Source organism: Maniola hyperantus, chromosome 16, assembly GCF_902806685.2.
Source record: "Maniola hyperantus chromosome 16, iAphHyp1.2, whole genome shotgun sequence".
Classification (NCBI taxonomy): domain Eukaryota; kingdom Metazoa; phylum Arthropoda; class Insecta; order Lepidoptera; family Nymphalidae; genus Maniola; species Maniola hyperantus.
This window is the reverse complement of record NC_048551.1, coordinates 9,315,137-9,332,909: the sequence shown is the minus strand read 5'-3', so window position 1 is coordinate 9,332,909 and position 17,773 is coordinate 9,315,137. Positions and strand designations below refer to the sequence as shown.

Sequence of the window (17,773 nt, the reverse complement as noted above, 5' to 3'; positions counted from 1 at the left end):
TTACTGAAATTTTATAGTCTGTGATAGTGAATTGAAGCTTTTAGAAAGCAAAACAGTATTCTAAAATGCACGAATGTTATAAATAATAATTATTATAAAATAAATAAATGTTTCATATTGTGTGGTTTATTTGTTGCCTTTTTGTATTTTACCCAAATTCTATCTTAGGGCTCGCTCGTTGCGAGTTTTTTCCGGTTACGGAGAGGCGGCGCGTGAAGCGTAGGGCGGGGCCTGCGGCGTCGCACGCACCTATGGAACCTATACGTATACAGTATATACCTACTGTGTTATCTGTGGTATACAGCCATAGACAAATAGGGATTCCACCGTAGACGGAGTAAAAAATCTAGACAAAGGAACGTTTACTTTCTCATTCACACTAAAAAGAGAGCACAGATATAGTTACTAATGTGACAAACAGAGACGCAGCTAACCTATTTTTTGTCCCTTATCGTGTAACCGATTTTTTTCAAGGAATACAACTTTAGTTGCAAAACAAACTTTGAGAATTCGTGGCATCATTGTATTTCTCATTAGTTATTTACTTGTTTTCACATAAAAAACGTTTAATACAAATATTGACTACTAAACAATGGTAATAGGCTACTTGACAATTTTTTTAAGTTGGTCTTAAATGGTTAATATTTGTCCTATTATATCAAAAAAATTAACACTATATTTTTTTGCGCCCTAAAAACCGTAAAACTTTAATTTAAAAAAATATTTTTCTTAGACAGGTGAAAACACTGTCGGCCATGTTTGGCCGATAGATTATCTGTGCTCTGACGTCATGCATTTGTAAACAACAGTAGGTATAACCACAGGGTTATACTGTTGGGAAGCAATAGTCCGTTTACTTTGCTTGCGATACCTACGCCCCTCGTTGACCCGCGGGGTAGAGTAAAAAAAATATATTTTTTGGAAGTACTAAAGAATAAAGAAAACACGCACTCGAAGGGTTCCGTACCATTGTACAAGATATTACACGGTGTGATATAGATATATAGATAGTTCACGACAGGTCGAGATAGCAATCGGGATGGGGACGCCCCGCACACCCACACAGCCCCCGCGCTAATCCGGTGCGGGATACCGCGGGTGATGTGCGGGGCATCCCCTCTGTTACTAATCATATTGAAAAATATGACTAAAAACAGTTATTGAAAAAACCATATAAACGCCTTTATTATGGCGTATACCACGCATTGTATGGCTCAAACCGCCTGCGAATGCGTGCGTGTCCCAAAGGCTTTCTAAAAAAAGAGACAAATCTAAATTGTTAATCATGTTTATTGTACTAAATCTAAAAGTTTTAGAGAAACATGATAATCAACAAATATATTTTTTAAGAATTTTTCGACAGCGGGGCAAATTGACTTTTGGTAACACCTATTATTATTATTAAAACAATAAGAAGATAGTTTTACAAAAAAAAAAAAAAAAAATACATACTTCAACAAATTTAGGTTAAAAAATAATATGTAAATGTATAGTACGATTCAAATTCAAATGCGTCTGCGTGAAGTTAGCTTTGCGATCTTGCGTATGGTACACTCGAGAACTAAATCACTTCGCAGTAGGTTCCACCTCAGGTTAAGCAAGCTTAAACAAAGTAATTTCTCAACTCGACTCTACAAACAAAAAGACACGTATAGCGAGAGAGAGACGCATCAAGGAACTGGCGGGAATGTAGGAGCGAGACGTGCGCTGTTACCCTCCCCGCTACCTCGGGCGACCTCGGACACCCAAAATGTGTGTTCTGCGCAACGTCGGTCGTGCGCAAACTTCAGGGGCGCATTTACGTTTGAATCGTACTGTACAATGTACATGCATTACAGTTTAGTTATGACAAAATAACAACATTTTACATTTTTTTATGTATTGACAAAGTCTAAAACAAAAATCCATACTAATATTATAAATGCGAAAGTGTGTCTGTCTGTCTGTCTGCTAGCTTTTCACAGCCCAACCGTTCAACCGATTTGGATGAAATTTGGTACAGAGTTAGGACTTAGGCTACTTTTTATCCCGGAAAATTGAAGAGTTCCCACAGGATTTTAAAAACCTAAATCCACGCGGACGAAGTCGCGGGCATCATCTAGTATCAAATAATTGCGAGGTGATATCCTTTGAAAAATCATCCTGTTATACATATTTTGAGTTCAAATAAAATGACCATGTCAGAGCTTTCTATCCTTATGATAAACCTTACATTATTATACAAGTACAGTAAAAAATGGACACAGAATCATGCCATCCGAGTTTAGTTAAAAGAATGCCTAGAGCTAAATTATGTTACTTTACACATAATTATCCAAATTGGAGAGAAATTTACAAATACTAAAAGCTATTTTCAAAAATTCATTAGGTATAGTTATTGTTTCCTGTAAATGTAACAGATCGTAGGCGTATATTGGAAAATGCAACACGATTTTGCTAAGAAAAGTATGTGCACATGCATAACTAGGATTTTTTTGTAACTCTAGTAGTAATAATGTTGGCGTTATTTCAGTCGGAATACAGAAAAACAATGCACTTAAATACAATAGTAAATAGGCATCTTCTTGGCAATTGCGCTCTACCATTTCTTGCATCATCAGTTTCCACGTACCTTACTTCACCAAAAAGCACAGTTTAGTGAGATAAAATTCAAACTTGTATTTAATTATGAATTTCTATCATATTAAATTGTCAATAAATTAATAATTAAAATATTCACACATTAAAACGTTAATTTTAAGATAACAAAGCCATGTATGTGTTTTTGTCTTTACAAAAGCAGAATATAATGCTATTTTGTCATGGAAATTACATAAATGATTGGCAAAAAATCTTCATTTCATTGTTGAAGTAATTTTTCCAATTTGTGACCAGTGCTTGCCCAATTACGCCTATGCAGTACTATAACAAATATCTGTACAGTACAAGATTCAACATTGATATTAGAATGAAATCAGTCATAATACAGCTATCATTATGGCCTCAACAGTCCAAAACCACAACCCTACTTATTATTCCATCGTTACAAATAATCATTCATGTAAATATAAAAGTGATCCTTATTTTATTTATCACTTGCTCTTTTAAGCCTCATTTACCCGTAGAGAGTTTAGTTTTGCATAGAGAAGTATGATATTATTGATGGCAATAATCTTCTGACGATTATAGTACATTTTTGTGTGAACATCTAATTCATTAATTTAAAGTAAGATGTTTTCTCTTTCTTTGATTTGCAATATTTTACATATGTAATTAAAATGGTTTAACTTTTCACATTATCGTATTTTCGAGACAAGATACTCTCTTCGTGTAAATGAGGCTTTACGCAATAACAACTGAGTTGAGACATTGAGAATCCTTGGTTTATTTCAATCGTGGCCATTGGTCTTCGCGTGGGGAACAGTCCCATTCACTAAGGGTGTAGACTGTGGCTGTCTGATTGTTTTTTGTAGGACGTGAGCGTCGGCCGGCTCTATCCGTTTGTAGTAGTGTTCTTTTGTTTCGACAATCTCAAAGCCAAACTTCTTATAAAAATCTATTGCACCTTCGTTATTGACTTGCACATGCCTGTAAAACAATGATTTAGCACAATTAATTATTATCATTACTACCATTAACCATTATAGGTTTGCTTAGATAACAAATGTGCTGTTTTCACTAGGTAGGTACCTATATGGAATGAATTTTTCATAAATTATCTGTTAAGTAACTGGACTCTAACTGCCATATCCTTTATAACATATATGTTAAGGTTTATAACTACTTACATATTACTTAACTGATTGAATACTGGGGTAGCATTAAAACATTAGGGGGGGGACCTTCCATCATCAGAACAAGACTTCCTCACATACCTTGGAGAACATGAACAACTCTAATGAGAATTATTATTATGACAACTGCCCTGTTGCAGTGGTAAGCACTGTGGTCTTATTAGTAGGAGGTCCCGGGTTCAATTCTTGGCAGGGGTTTGGCGTTTTATAATTTCTTAACTTCTGGTCTGGTCTAGTGGAGGCTTCAGCCGTGGCTAGTTACCACCCTACCGGCAAAGCCGTGCCCCCAAGTAATTTAGCGTTTCAGCATGATGCCACATAGAAACCAAAGGGGCATGGGTTTAATAAAAACTGCCATACCCCTTCTAGGTTAGCCCACTCCCATCTTAGACTACACCATACACCACCAGGTGAGAATGCAGTCAAGGGCTAATATGTATCTGAATAAAAAAAACAATGTGTTCCTTTACTAAAAGCAAGTGGTGTATAATTGATTAAATACACACACCACCACCAAAAAAGGTGTATGCCCGGAATTCAGCCCTGGAGCTCCCTGAATAAAAGTTTGTGTTGTAACCATTGCCAAGGTGATGTCTTAACCACTTACAATAAGAGGGTTTTGATCCTTGCTAAATGGACAAAATACCAAAACACAACAACCAATGGGATTTGGTAATATTTTGGAAAAGATGCTACACTGCTTTGACTTGGTGTTGATATGCATAAGGCCTATATTATGCTCCAATAGGAAAAGATTTTCTTTGTCCTGTAATGAGACATTTTAAATAAAATCTATAAATGTCTCAATACTGGACTTTCTATACCTACTTCACTTTTTACAGTGATTACACTGTAAAAAGAACTTATAGCATAGGACTGAGGTAATTTTCTATTTATAGTTAGAGTACCTGGTATGTCACCATTGTAATAGAGATTTTACAAAATCATGTGAGTGTACTTTAATATCAAATCTATCTTACTGTTCACCTGACAGGGAGGGTATTAGCAATCTCTGGTAATAGATAGGGGTGAAATTCTGTCTTTAGCACAGTAGAAGTGTAAATGTAGGATTCTAGTGTTCTGCAGTTTTCATGGTTTAAAATTGGTTTAAATCTTTAGCAATACAATTACATTATAGTAATGACTAATGACATAGGGTTGATTTTAAAATAATGAGTTCTGGGTCTCATTAACCTGAATTTAAGATAAGTGTTGGATGGCTAGGTACTGTTTAATTATAATATTATAGTAATAAGTAGTAGCTATGTACTTTGATAGGTTACTTTTGCTCCATACAATGTTGCATGTAACCTTCACCATCCTGTTATTATTTTCATTACCACAATTATGTAAAATTATATACTGTAGGGTAATCAAACTGTATAAATGAATACTTACAAGAAAATGCTGTCAAAATTGCCATCCTGTTCAACATATTTTAGCACATGCTCCACCATGAGAGTGCCTATTCCTAACCTTCTGTATGGGTAGAGGCACCCTAGAGTCATTATATACAACCGCCTGGAGTTCTCTGACATATCTATTCTACAGCACACTGCTCCCACCACGATATCGTTGTAATAAGCAAGTTTAGCCAATTCGCCTGCTTCTAAGACATCTTTGTAAAATTTGTCGTTGTATGACACAGGGAATACGACCGTGTTCAGCTTCTTTAATTGCTTTATATTATGTGGTGTCACATCGCCCAGTTCTATTTTAGCTCTGAAATAGCAAAGATGTTCATAAAACACACGATTTCGAGTGATAATCTAGAGACGTACATCGACAACACTCTGGACTGCAAGGGCAAATGTATCCTTAAAAATATAAACTCATTGCTCAAATGAATGAACATTACCTAGTCATTTTAATAACTACTTTATATTTTACACTAAAATTTAAAAACTAATCTAACACAGTTATATCACACGAGATCACTCCCGCCATCTACCATTTAGCTTACTCGCTCACTCTCGGCCACCTTTTGGCATAAACTTACGAAGTGGTTTTCACGCGGTTTCATGGCCACAACGCAGGTTTTGACAGAAACGAACCAGTGTTTCCATCTTAAGAAATTAGGATTGCTCTACTCTGTCTACATGGTCTACGGTTAGTATTATGTCTGACGGCAAACAATTTTCATTGGATTTCATCTTTTATTGGCGTTGCTCATTGATGTTGGAATCGGGCGTTGCTCGTAATTTTTTCCAAATAGATTGATGAGAGAATAAAGATCGTCCGAAAAGAGTAAAAACACGAATGTATACTAAAGAGTAAAAATTAAACAAAGGCACTTTGCGTATAAAAGGTACGTAACAAACGACTCCTCATGCATCATTTAACTTTAGTTGTCTTTCATATTAAAAGTACGATTTTGGTCCTTACTTTAGAGTTTAGAGGCCTCGCGAACTATACTTTTGGCATGACAGCTGTAACACAGAGTTAAAATGGCGCGTGAGGAGTCATTTTTTACGGACTACTTCCATCGCATGGAGTGCTTGTCGTCAAACTTCTTGGCTGCAAGCCAAAGTAACCAAGTGTAGTTATACTGTATTAAAAGTACTCTGTGATGTTTGCCAATGCATGCTGTATAGTGTTTGCCGCAAGCGTTTGGCAGAACCAGCTTGAGACCATTGGCAAACACATTGTTGGGCTTGCCTGCCAGTGGATGAGAGATTCAAAAAGGCTATAACCCAAAGCCAGCCAGTTGGAAAAAACTAATGACTAGAGATCATAGACCATAGAGATTCATAGACATTTTTAAAACGCATTCTCATTCTTGGCTTCTTGGCGCTAAATTTAAATATTTGACAATTAGGCACATCTTTTGTTTCTGTGTTAAAACGTGATTGCATATTGTATAAAATCTAATTTTTAGCTTTACAAAAATAAAGGTAATAGGAAAAAATGATATTAAACCATTTAAGGCTTCTCCATCGCAATGCAGGCAAAAATTTGAAAAGTAGTTTCCAAGCATGGGAGAACACTCGAATGCAATCCTCTTTGCATTCAAAACCTTTAGAAATAAACACTGCTCAGGCGACTTCTAAAGAGCAATCCACGACTGAGATTACTCCGGCCGAAAATGACTACGATATTTTCCCAACACCTCGAGTAGTACCAATGGTATTACAAGATAGAGATTCGATAGTTTTGCCGTTCGACGAAGTTCCTGGACCGAAGTCGTTGAAGTATTTGTCCACTTTACGTAATTATTTGACGGAAATCGGAACTCAAATTACTGCTGGTTTTTTAATCTTTGGTCTTAATATTGGTAAGCTCAACAACTTTGTTAATATTTTGTCGATTTCGATTTATCTACCTAAAATTATACTTACTTAAATTTATTACGACAAGTGGACATCCTACACGGAACAATAAGTAATTAGTTGATCCATACTAAATGCGAATGTGTGTCCATCCGTCTGTTCGGTAACTACAGCTGATATGTCTTATATTTACTGATATTTCTAGTAGGTACCCACAGAATTAAAAAATATCTAACGCGAACGAAGTCCGGCATCAGCAATGATACAATATATTAGTAGGTAAAGTAGGTAAGTGCACTTCGACCGTCCGCTGCGCCAGATCCTTCTTTCCACGCACGTGCAAACTGTGGAACCAACTCCCATCGGCGGTGTTCCCACTAGATTATAACATGGGGTTATTCAAGGGGCGGACCAACAAATTCCTAAAAGGCCGGCAACGCATCGGCGGCTCCTCTGGTGCTGCAAATGTTCATGGGCGGTAATTACTTAACATCAGGTGACCCGCCTGCTCGTTTGCTCGCTATATTTATAAAAAAAAAAGTATTATTATAATAAACATGTAATATTATATGCCTTTCTTGATCCCGCTAGCTAGCTAGTAGATATTAAGTACAACAATATTATTTACAAAAATAACGTTCTTATTACAAAATAATATTAACATTTATACAAAAAAATTAAGACCACTAAGGTGATCATTATGGGTACCTATTCTAACCGACACACAGGCATTCTACATAGGTACATATATCTATATTGCTAAGACCCGACAGGCGACACAGGCGCTCAGGCCCGACATCGACAATTGGCGCTCTAAATTGCCTTTGGATTGCCAATCTTATGTACAGCTGGTATACTTAGCTATTCCAAAATCGTTTTGTTCTTACGAAAAATCTTCAAGTCTTCCTCTTATCTAAATCATATCTCATATTACAGGCACTTTGATTAATAAGAGGAAGTCGATCCGTAAAATATCGACCCTATTCGACGACTACGGTCCGGTTGTTCGTTACGTGAACCCAGTTGGCGTCGATATCGTGTTGCTCAACCATCCGAACCACATACAGAAAGTTTTCACCCTAGAAGGCGAGCACCCTGTGAGGTCCACGCTTGAATCGCTCGAGAAATTCCGTACGGAGCATAAACATCACGTTTACGGAGGCCTTTATACTGTGTTAGTTGTTTAATTTATTTTAATAATGTGTGTGTTACTCAGCCATCCAAGCTACATACTTACAGAAAGTTTTCAGCCTAGAAAGGTGTAGGTACAGCCTGTGAGATCTACGCTTGAATAAATCCGCACCGAGTAAGTATGAATATAAACATCACGTTTACGGAGGCATATTTTGTACTGTGTTAGTTGTTTAATTTATTTTGGCACTATTTGGTGTTACCCACTCAATCATCCCAACCACATACAGAAAGTTTTCACCCTAGAAGGCGAGCACCCTGTGAGGACGGTCCACACTTGAATCGCTCGATAAGTATATCGTACGGAGCTAAAGCATCACGTTTAAGGAGGCATTTTATACTGATACTATGCATTTATACTTTAAGATTTTGCATGAAGGTTTTCCCGTAAAACGTAAACCCCAACCAAGAAATGATTTTCAAAAATTCAACTCAAGCCAGGATGGCTCTTTAAAAAATTGTGCGTGTAATCTTACGTGCGGTTAAATCATATTAGTTATTATCAAGAATTATTATGAACATTTTAATCTAATAACTAACTACCTAGCTGCCTACTTGGTAGGTACCTACATACCACCTCGATATGAGATGGCAGCCTCAAAGCCGCAGATCTGTTTGGCGGTAATATCCGCCAAAAGTGACGCAGGAACGTCCGGACAAGATCTGAGTTAAACAAATCTCTTCGCCCCTAAAGAAATTTTACTTCAAAGTTCATATAAGCTCTCTTTGTAGCCATGGTCACGAATGGGTTCGCCAAAGATCGGCTATTTACACTCCAGCACACAACTTGATCACTCATCATGCGCAAGGATTATACGAGATTTGCGACAAATTCACCAGAAAAGTGTACAATGTCAGAAACTACCAAGACGAAATATCTAAGGATCTTTATAAAGAGCTGCATAAATGGGCTTTTGATAGCCTTGGTAGGTAATTTTCATTTTAGTGAAATCGCCATCAGGAAGTTAAATTAGTACCTATCATCGATGTAATGAATAGAATAATTTTTTATTCAATTAAACTTTTACAAGTACTTTTGAATCGTCAAATGCATCTAACTACCGCTAAGTAAGTAGTTAGAAATGCCTTTCCTACCGAGAACCAGCAAAAAAACTCGGCGGTTGCTCTTTTCAAAGATTTGATAAGTACATAATATTATGCCGTGTACCTATAAAAGTAATTGTAGTCCCGCGTGTTACTGGAGCGAGCTGCAGGTCAAATCCACGCTTTTTAATCATTGCTGCTTAAATACAGAACTGTATAATTGCCCTTACAAAATATTTCTTACACCTAATTTTCAACCAAACTAATTCAATACCTACCAATCAAAAGCAGGAAGCATAAGGAATAAGCAAAAATTAGATTTCCTAAACAAAATCGGTCTAGGGCCAGGGCTAACGCCGACATCCAAACTGAACTGGCTAAACTCTATATATATATAATCTCCGGTAGAAATCGGATAAAAATGTTTTTCAAAATAACTTCAGGTCTGATAATGTTCTCGAAGAACTTATCGATGTTAGACAAAGAGCTAGTAAACAGCCAATGCGACTCATCGTGGATGTACCATAGTTTAGAGCATGCGACCGAGGCGATTATAAAATGCGAGACGGGCATGCATCTCTGGAAGTTCTTTACCACGCCTGCTTGGTATATCCTCGTCAAATACTGCGACAGTTTGGACAGGTATTGACAATTTTTATACGCACTAAACTATAATAGGTAAGTAGGTTACATTTTACATCATAGCCTAATATTTGACATCTTTGATATCATCGATTCAGGACACCGTAAATACAATGTTGCTAGTGTGGGTGATCTGATCACACATTAGCATCGAACTTGCGCGATAGCATGTTTAGCGTTTACAATTTATAATGGATTTGGGCTAGTTCAATGAATGCCAAAAGTGCTGAATGAAAACTTATTGTGTTTTTCACTTCGTGTTGTTATTCTGTAACTTAACAATATTAACTATGTTCCTGATCAACTAGCGCCTTAGATATCGTTGGTTTTAATATGAAACAAATAGTTAGGAAGCAGGTAAACATGTCATTCATGTCGTTAAAATATACAAAACGCAATTCGCTTACATTTCATTCTAGAAAAGTATTTTGAAAATATTTATTTATAGGAAAATAAATATAATTTGAATCCAAATAACCGCATACCTAATAGATTGGAGATACTCTCCAATTACAAATTATTTTGGTATTGCGTTTGTATGGGCAATTCATCCATCGCTGGCTTCTTAAGTGTGGTAATAACTGGTATACATAAATCTATAGTTACGTCCTATCAAAAATTTACCACCGGTTTGGAAAACAGATTCTACTGAGAAAAACTATCAAAAACCTAAGCACTTTCTTATAGCAGTAGAAACCTATTTTTGCAACAGTTTATATAATTTAAGTTGCCATTTTCAGTTTGATTGGCAAAAAAGTTTTAGAAGTGGAACAAGAACTCTCAAATAAGGCACAAAATAACGAAACGCTGCGTAAGTTCTCTTTTACTTCGCTATTAAGATTACCCATACCTACCTACAATAGGTACAGTGATTTTTTGAATGCAATCGATCTGTTAATCGAAAGCCAACGAATAATTTTCTTCTGACCGAATTTCGGTCACCGCAGCCAATCTCGACGGAGACTAGCCAGATACACTAGCCAAAGATTTTGGTAACCAGCATGGCTACGGAACTCTACCTTCCGTGTTCTGACATAGTTACTAGCATGGCTATAGAACTAAACCTTATGCGTGTTTGAGTTCTGACAAACTAACATGGCTATGGAACTCAACCTTATGCGTGTTCTAACTTCTAACAAACTAGCATGTCTATGGAACTGCTGTACCTTATTCGTGAAACTATAATGGTTAAGGAACTCAACCCTATGCGTGTTCTGACAAACTAGCATGGCTATAGAACTCAACCGTATGCGGTTCTAAGTTCTGATAATCTAGCATGGCTATGGTACTCAACCTTATAAGAAGTTCTGACATACTAGCATGGTTATAGAACTCAACCTTTATGCGTGTTCCGAGTTCTGACAAACTAGCATGGCTATGGTAGGTACTCATCCTTATGCGTGTTCTAACTTCTAACAAACTAGCATGGCTATGGGACTGTACCTTGCGTGTTCTGAAACTTGACCTTCATTGCAGCTTTTGATTCATTGACAAGTGCAATGTTACTGAACAAGGATAAGTTTAAAACGGAAGATATAGCAACGGTGCTTATGGACATGATGATTATTGGAGTGAACACGGTGATAATTCTAACAAATAATAAACCATCATCATCATCATCATCCCTTCGCTGCCCACTACTGAGTACGGGTCTCCTCTCTAGAACTCGGAATGAAAAGGGAAAAGGGGTTAGGTCCACCACACAGGCAAAGAGCGAATTGGCAGACTTCACACACCTTTGAGAGATTATGGAGAACTCTCAGCCACAATGGTTTCCTCACGATGTTTTCCTTCACCGTCAAAGCAAGTGATAGGTACATATTTAATTGCTTGATTAAAAACACACATAACTCCGAAAATTAACTCCAAATTTTTTTTCAAATTCTGACGTTCCTTTGTACGTTTTTTCCCGAAGGTTCCTGTTCCTACTAAGCCTCCGCTGTTCGTCCGTCTGTCAGCGGGCTTTATCTCATGAACTGTAATAGAGTTGAAATTTTCAGTGTGCACCTATTTCTATTGTCGCTACAAACAAAAAAAAGTTGCAAATCGATCCAGAAACCTGGAAAAAATCGATGTAGGTACATACATTTAAAAAAAAGTCTAAAAAAACGGGCTGAATTGAGAACCACCTCCTTATTGGAAGTCGGTTAACAAATAATAAAAAACCAAGATGGCGAATTTCAAAATGGCCACCATGCAAATTAAAAAATAAATAGTGTTAGCTAGGTAGGTCTTGTACGATGGTATGGGGGTTGAGGCCCTTCGTTTGTCCAAGTATACGTCTCGCACTTGACTGGTTTATGTTTACAGATTTCATCATCTATCGCATTCTTGCTATACAACATAGCGAAACATCAGAAAAGCCAACGAACCCTTTACAACGAAATCGAAGGCCTATTTATAGACCCAAAAATGATGGTAGAAAATGTTGATAAATTAAGAGAGCGCACGCCTTTCCTACAAGCCTGCATTAAGGAAACATTAAGGTAGGTATCTAGAGGCAATTATTTGTAACCGACTTCAAAAAAAGGTAACGTATTTACCTGGTATGCATCAGGTATGTATGAATGTATCTATGGTATGTTCGCGATTATCTCAAAGACCATGTATCGAATTCGACAGGTCATCCGCGCTGATTAGCGCGGGGGCAGCGCGGGTGTGCGGGGCGTTCTTTCCCCGATTGCTATTTCGACCTGTCGCGTACTATACCGATTTTGATAATTTTTTCGCTATCGATACTTTCAGGAAAGTCTTATATAATACACCTAGTATTATTATTATAGGTATCATTCTTATGTACGAAGTAATACACATAAACGTATACAGTACACTTGTATATTAGCAGTGGCGTGCAGCTCATAGAGGCATAAACGCACTGCTTACCCTCATTGTAATAAGTCAATGCTTATTTTTCATTTTAACCTGCCGTAAAATAAGTTCATACCTAAATGCATACACTGGCTTGAACTCCTGTGCACGCCACTGTATATTAGGTACCAAAATCTTTGATGTACCAGGTACTTACCTATACCGATTTCTCAGAGATTTCTGAACTGATTTTTTTTATGATTAATGGTGCAGTGGTGAGCAGTTGAGCACTGCAGTCTTATTAGGAGGTCCCAAGTTTGATCCCGGGCAGAGGTGATTTGGGAATCTGAGTTCTAAATTATCTCTGGTCAATAGTCAATCTAAAAAACGATCTGTCTGTCAGTCAGTAAATAAAATTAACTAATTTACTGCAATTCATACAACTCTGAATTTGAGTCATTCTTAAATACATACCTACTAAATTATTTTTTTTAAAATAAACACTAATTTTTACAGGCTAACCCCGCCAATACCGATTCTAACAAGAGTTCTGCCAAAAAATATAACTTTAGATAAATACAAGTAAGTTCTCATACAAAATCATACGATGAAAGGGTTTATGGAACCCTTTGTTTAGAGTCCGACTCGCGCTTGACCAGTTTTTTTAACTATATCATTGCAGTATCCCAAGAGGTACGTTGATTATAATGTCAATGCAAAACACCTCGTTGAAGGAAAGCAACTACGATGACGCCACTAGCTTCTGCCCTGAACGATGGATCAAACCAGATGCTGAGGACTACCATGCCTTTGCATCCATACCGTTTGGGCATGGTGCGAGGAAATGTTTGGGGCAAAATATTGCTGAAACTATGATGTCACTCTTGGCTATAAAGGTATGGTATCAAACATTCGCAGAATAAGGATGAATAATTTCAATAAGCAATTTCACCCCCACCACCCGGGTATCTGGAGCACTTCAACCATCCAAACTGTGGAACCAACTCCCATCGGCGGTGTTCCCACTAGATTACAACATGGGGTTATTAAAGGGGCGGACCAACAAATTCCTAAAAGGCCGGCAACGCATCGGCAGTTCCTCTGTTGCTGCGAATGTTAATGGGCGGCGGTAATCATTTAACATCAGGTGACCCGCCTGCTCGTTTGCTCGCTATCTCTATTAAAAAAAAACATAATTATTACTAATTATTCTAAAAAATATCATTTATGGTTTTATATTTGTTCAGAATTTTTTTTTATCCATCCCAACATTTTGAGTCCAATGAGATCCTGACCCATAATTAGTAGGTGTATTAACATGCTCTTATTATTTTCAAGGTTCTTCAAAAATATAAGTTGGAATATCATTATGCTGACTTGAATCCCACAAGAAGTTTCATTGCGAGACCTGACCGGCCACTCAAAATAAGATTCATTGATAGAATATAGTTAAATATTTTGTTCTGCTGTTATTTACTTACTTTATTTTTGATTTCAACTAAGATATGAAATAAATAAGATTCATTAATTTAACCAACATTTGTATTACTCACTAATATTTACATACAATAAATCTCAGAGAGAGCCAGCACGTGCCAGACATTCGTTATTTTATAAAAGCTGAAAGTTTCTCTGCATATTGTCTTGGGAGGAATGTTTGTTTACATCATGGTGGCTTTAATATGGTGGTAATAAAGGTGTAAAAAAATTTAACATAAAAAAGTCCATTTTTTTATATATTTTCATCAGAATAGTATCAGAAATAACATCATGCATTGCCAGACAGTGTCGTGGCAACCCCCTGACAGACAGCCTTAACACCGTGATGCAAACAAACATTCCTCTCTGTGTTGGGGACAATAATATGCTAAGAAACTTTTAATTTTTACAAAATAACGAAGGTCTGGCTGGCTCAGTCCATATTATATTATGTACTATGCACTACACAGCTCATTCCAAACAAAATTCTCCTTTCAATGTTTTAGTAATATAATAATAATTCTTATTCCATTACCAGATAGCCTTTGATTATGTCTCACTTGATGTAGGTACTTAAGTGATGATACAATCTTAGATGGAAGTGGGCTAGTTTTATTGAACCCATACCTCTTATCGGTTTCTACACTGTATCGTACCAGAACGTTAAATCGCTTGGCGGCACGGCTTTGCCGATAGGGTGGTCACCGGCTACGTCAAAAGGGAGATCAGGCCAGACCAGAGAAAATTTATAAATTGTAAATTCCCGAATTGCGTCGTACCGTAATTCTGCGTACCGTCTTACCGCAAATCGCGTCGCCGATGCGTTTTTCCGAAGGTTTTTCTGCAATTTTTTTTTATTCTAAGCAAACTAAGGAAAACCTGACTATACAATATACATACATCAATTTCTATTTTGTTCATTATATGAGTGGAGTCAAAGGCTTATAACAGTTTGTCTCATGGTAATTTCTACTTTGTTCAATATAATATGAGTGGAGTAGAAGAGACAAGTCATGTTTTATATTGCTGTTTTAACTTTTAATTTATATTGCTTGTGTTGTTAGCAACAGGAGGTGTACACTGTACATGCATCCTATGGTGCTCTACCTGGCGGGCTTTGTTGTATGGACAAGTCAAAAAGTACAAAAAAATTGGTTTTGCAAAATTTTTATCAAATAGCAATCACCACTTTTAATTTTGCAGAAGAAAGAAAAGTTGTTTCACAGGGACTCCGCTTTCAACATGTCACATGTTGAGATTCTATATTTATAATGGAAATCACTCACAATAGTTAAAATTACATTTATACTACCTACTAATTGTGACGGCTTCATAGACTTTTGTTCGGAATGATACAGATGGTGCATAGTACAGTTTGTTGTCTAAGCCTAAGTATAATTACATATTATAATTAATCATTCTACCATAACACTGAATGCAGACTATTGAAACAGTATTTTCAAGTAAGCTGTAAGCAAAATTATTAGAGGTAAACTAGAGAGTAGAGACAGGACAGACAATTATTTCCATAGACAGATAATTGATCTATGAAAGAGACAAAAATATGTTTGTACTGTATCCACCTGCCCAACTTAAATATTATAAACTATAGCTTAAGCTATACTTAAATAGCAGGCTAAAAAGATTCTTCAACCTTTACATTGGTTATCACATACAAGGGTACAAAGTAGAATATGAATCTTATTACAATAAGAATTAGTAAAATATATGACTGCTATCGGTTTTTCCTATCGAATATGTTTAAATATTTTCCCCGAGTCATTTCTTTGGCCTCCTCTACACCAAGCTGATAGGCGAGATCATGAAGTTTCTTTACTTCCATAATGAAACTGCTAGTTGAGAGCGAGCCTAATTCTGAAATAACAGAACAGCTGTTATAAAGTGTGGCTTAGGCTTTAATTTGGTCTCATGAGAGGTGTTGACTGTGGCCAGTTATCATTCCAGAAACTTGCCCAGTGAATGGAAACCTAAATGAGCATTACAAGTATGTACCAAATCTAAATATATAAAAGGAAAAGGTGACTGACTGACTGACTGATCTATCAATGCACAGCTCGGAACTACTGGATGGATTGGGCTGAAATTTGGCATGCAGATAGCTATTATGACATAGGCATCCGCTAAGAAAGGATTTTTGAAAATTCAACCCCTAAGGGTGTGCAAAAGGGGTTTGAAATTGGTGTAGTCCACACGGACAAAGTTGCGAGCATAAGCTAGTGTTTCATAAACCTATAGACAAATCATAATTTCATATCACAATATCTTCAATAAACCATTAGTATTTTGCCTAGCAGTATGATGTTATAAAATAAAAAACATTTGCCAGACCTTGTTAATTAAGTAACTGTGCCTTGCAAATTGTTACAGTAATACTGTCAGATAATCATGGCCGCTACTATAACTGAATGCCTGTATAAGCTTTATGGGATCTCAAATTAGAAATAAGTTTCACAAACTTGATGTTAGGTGTTTGCCCAATATTATAGTTGATATGACAGTTGAATGTTCAAAGTCGTTATTGAAAAGTATTTTTTTATTATTTGGCAAAAAATATTACCTACTTTCTTACCTACTTAGTTAATTAAAGAATATCAATGGTGGTTGAGGCAAGCTGATAAATATTTACTCACGATGCATATAGGCGAAATCTTCTTTCGTTAATTCCTTATGCCACGAAGGTGGCGATTGGTTGGGATTCTGTATCGGCGCAAACTCTGATACACCAGGAACTGCGAACGAATCGTTTGAACACCTTGAGCCTTCATTGTTCGAAAGATTACTATCACAGACCAGTTGATTTGTATTTCCATCTTCCATTTCAAATTAAATGTTTAAAAATCAGTCGTTATTAACCGATGTGCCCAGAATGAACAGGCGTAATGGTGGACGGAATGACATTAGAATGGTAAATCCCGCCACATTTGAAAATCATGACCTAGTAATAAAAATCAATTTAATAGTCTCTAAAATGCAACACCACAAGGATCTTACTTTGTTCAGGCCATAAATCTGGTGAAGCTCGGTCAAGCTTCTCCAAACTCAGTAGACTTTCTTCTAAAGACGTCAAAGGAATATCATCAGATGTTGTTTGACCTGTAAGAAAGGCATATTTAAGACAGAATAACAAAAGTTTTGAAGCACATGACTAGTAGAAAATTTATAATAGCAGTCACAGCGGTGTTTTAAGTTAGTTATAGAGAATGAAAACTGTACAATTTTCGACTTTTACCTATTTTTTCTTCATTCACAATGGAATTTTGTTTCGCGGCCATTTTCTCAAATTTGACATCAAAACAAACGACAAACACAGACAATCCAGCAAATTTTTCAAATATCATAAGACTTGTACACATACAGATAGTATTCAGCCAAGCTTGTACACATGACACCACATTCCCTGAAACCATCCGTTTTTCCAACCGGCAAGCCTTAAGCGTGGTTTAGATTAGTAACAAAACTTGCAGAAGTTGACTTCCGCAAGCTTTTTCTACCGTGTATAAACAATCGCTTCCGCAAGTTTTGTAACTTGCTGGACTTGCCGCAAGT

At 36.6% G+C, this 17,773-nt stretch overlaps 3 protein-coding genes across 3 annotated transcripts; 1 reads left to right on the top strand and 2 right to left on the bottom strand.

Annotated features, from left to right (window-relative positions):
* Positions 1 to 1,272: 1,272 nt before the first annotated feature.
* san (Probable N-acetyltransferase san) lies at positions 1,273 to 5,792 on the bottom strand. Its single transcript, XM_034976654.2, has 3 exons — positions 5,632 to 5,792; positions 5,172 to 5,495; positions 1,273 to 3,567 (listed from the first exon to the last, which is right to left on the bottom strand). The coding sequence occupies exons 1-3, from the start codon at positions 5,637 to 5,639 to the stop codon at positions 3,369 to 3,371; spliced, it is 531 nt and encodes a 176-aa protein (XP_034832545.1). The 5' UTR covers positions 5,640 to 5,792; the 3' UTR covers positions 1,273 to 3,368.
* Positions 5,793 to 6,648: 856 nt separating this feature from the next.
* Positions 6,649 to 14,260, top strand: LOC117989303 (probable cytochrome P450 301a1, mitochondrial). The gene is made up of 10 exons (XM_034976642.2): positions 6,649 to 7,047; positions 7,979 to 8,216; positions 8,966 to 9,159; positions 9,721 to 9,919; positions 10,660 to 10,730; positions 11,396 to 11,499; positions 12,230 to 12,405; positions 13,244 to 13,309; positions 13,410 to 13,623; positions 14,066 to 14,260. Exons 1-10 carry the CDS (start codon positions 6,681 to 6,683, stop codon positions 14,174 to 14,176), a joined length of 1,740 nt encoding a protein of 579 aa, XP_034832533.1. The 5' UTR covers positions 6,649 to 6,680; the 3' UTR covers positions 14,177 to 14,260.
* lin-52 (DREAM core complex component lin-52) lies at positions 14,207 to 17,545 on the bottom strand. Its single transcript, XM_034976657.2, has 4 exons — positions 17,457 to 17,545; positions 17,219 to 17,320; positions 16,858 to 16,956; positions 14,207 to 16,081 (listed from the first exon to the last, which is right to left on the bottom strand). Exons 1-4 carry the CDS (start codon positions 17,497 to 17,499, stop codon positions 15,942 to 15,944), a joined length of 384 nt encoding a protein of 127 aa, XP_034832548.1. The 5' UTR covers positions 17,500 to 17,545; the 3' UTR covers positions 14,207 to 15,941.
* Between the last annotated feature and the right edge of the window lie 228 nt (positions 17,546 to 17,773).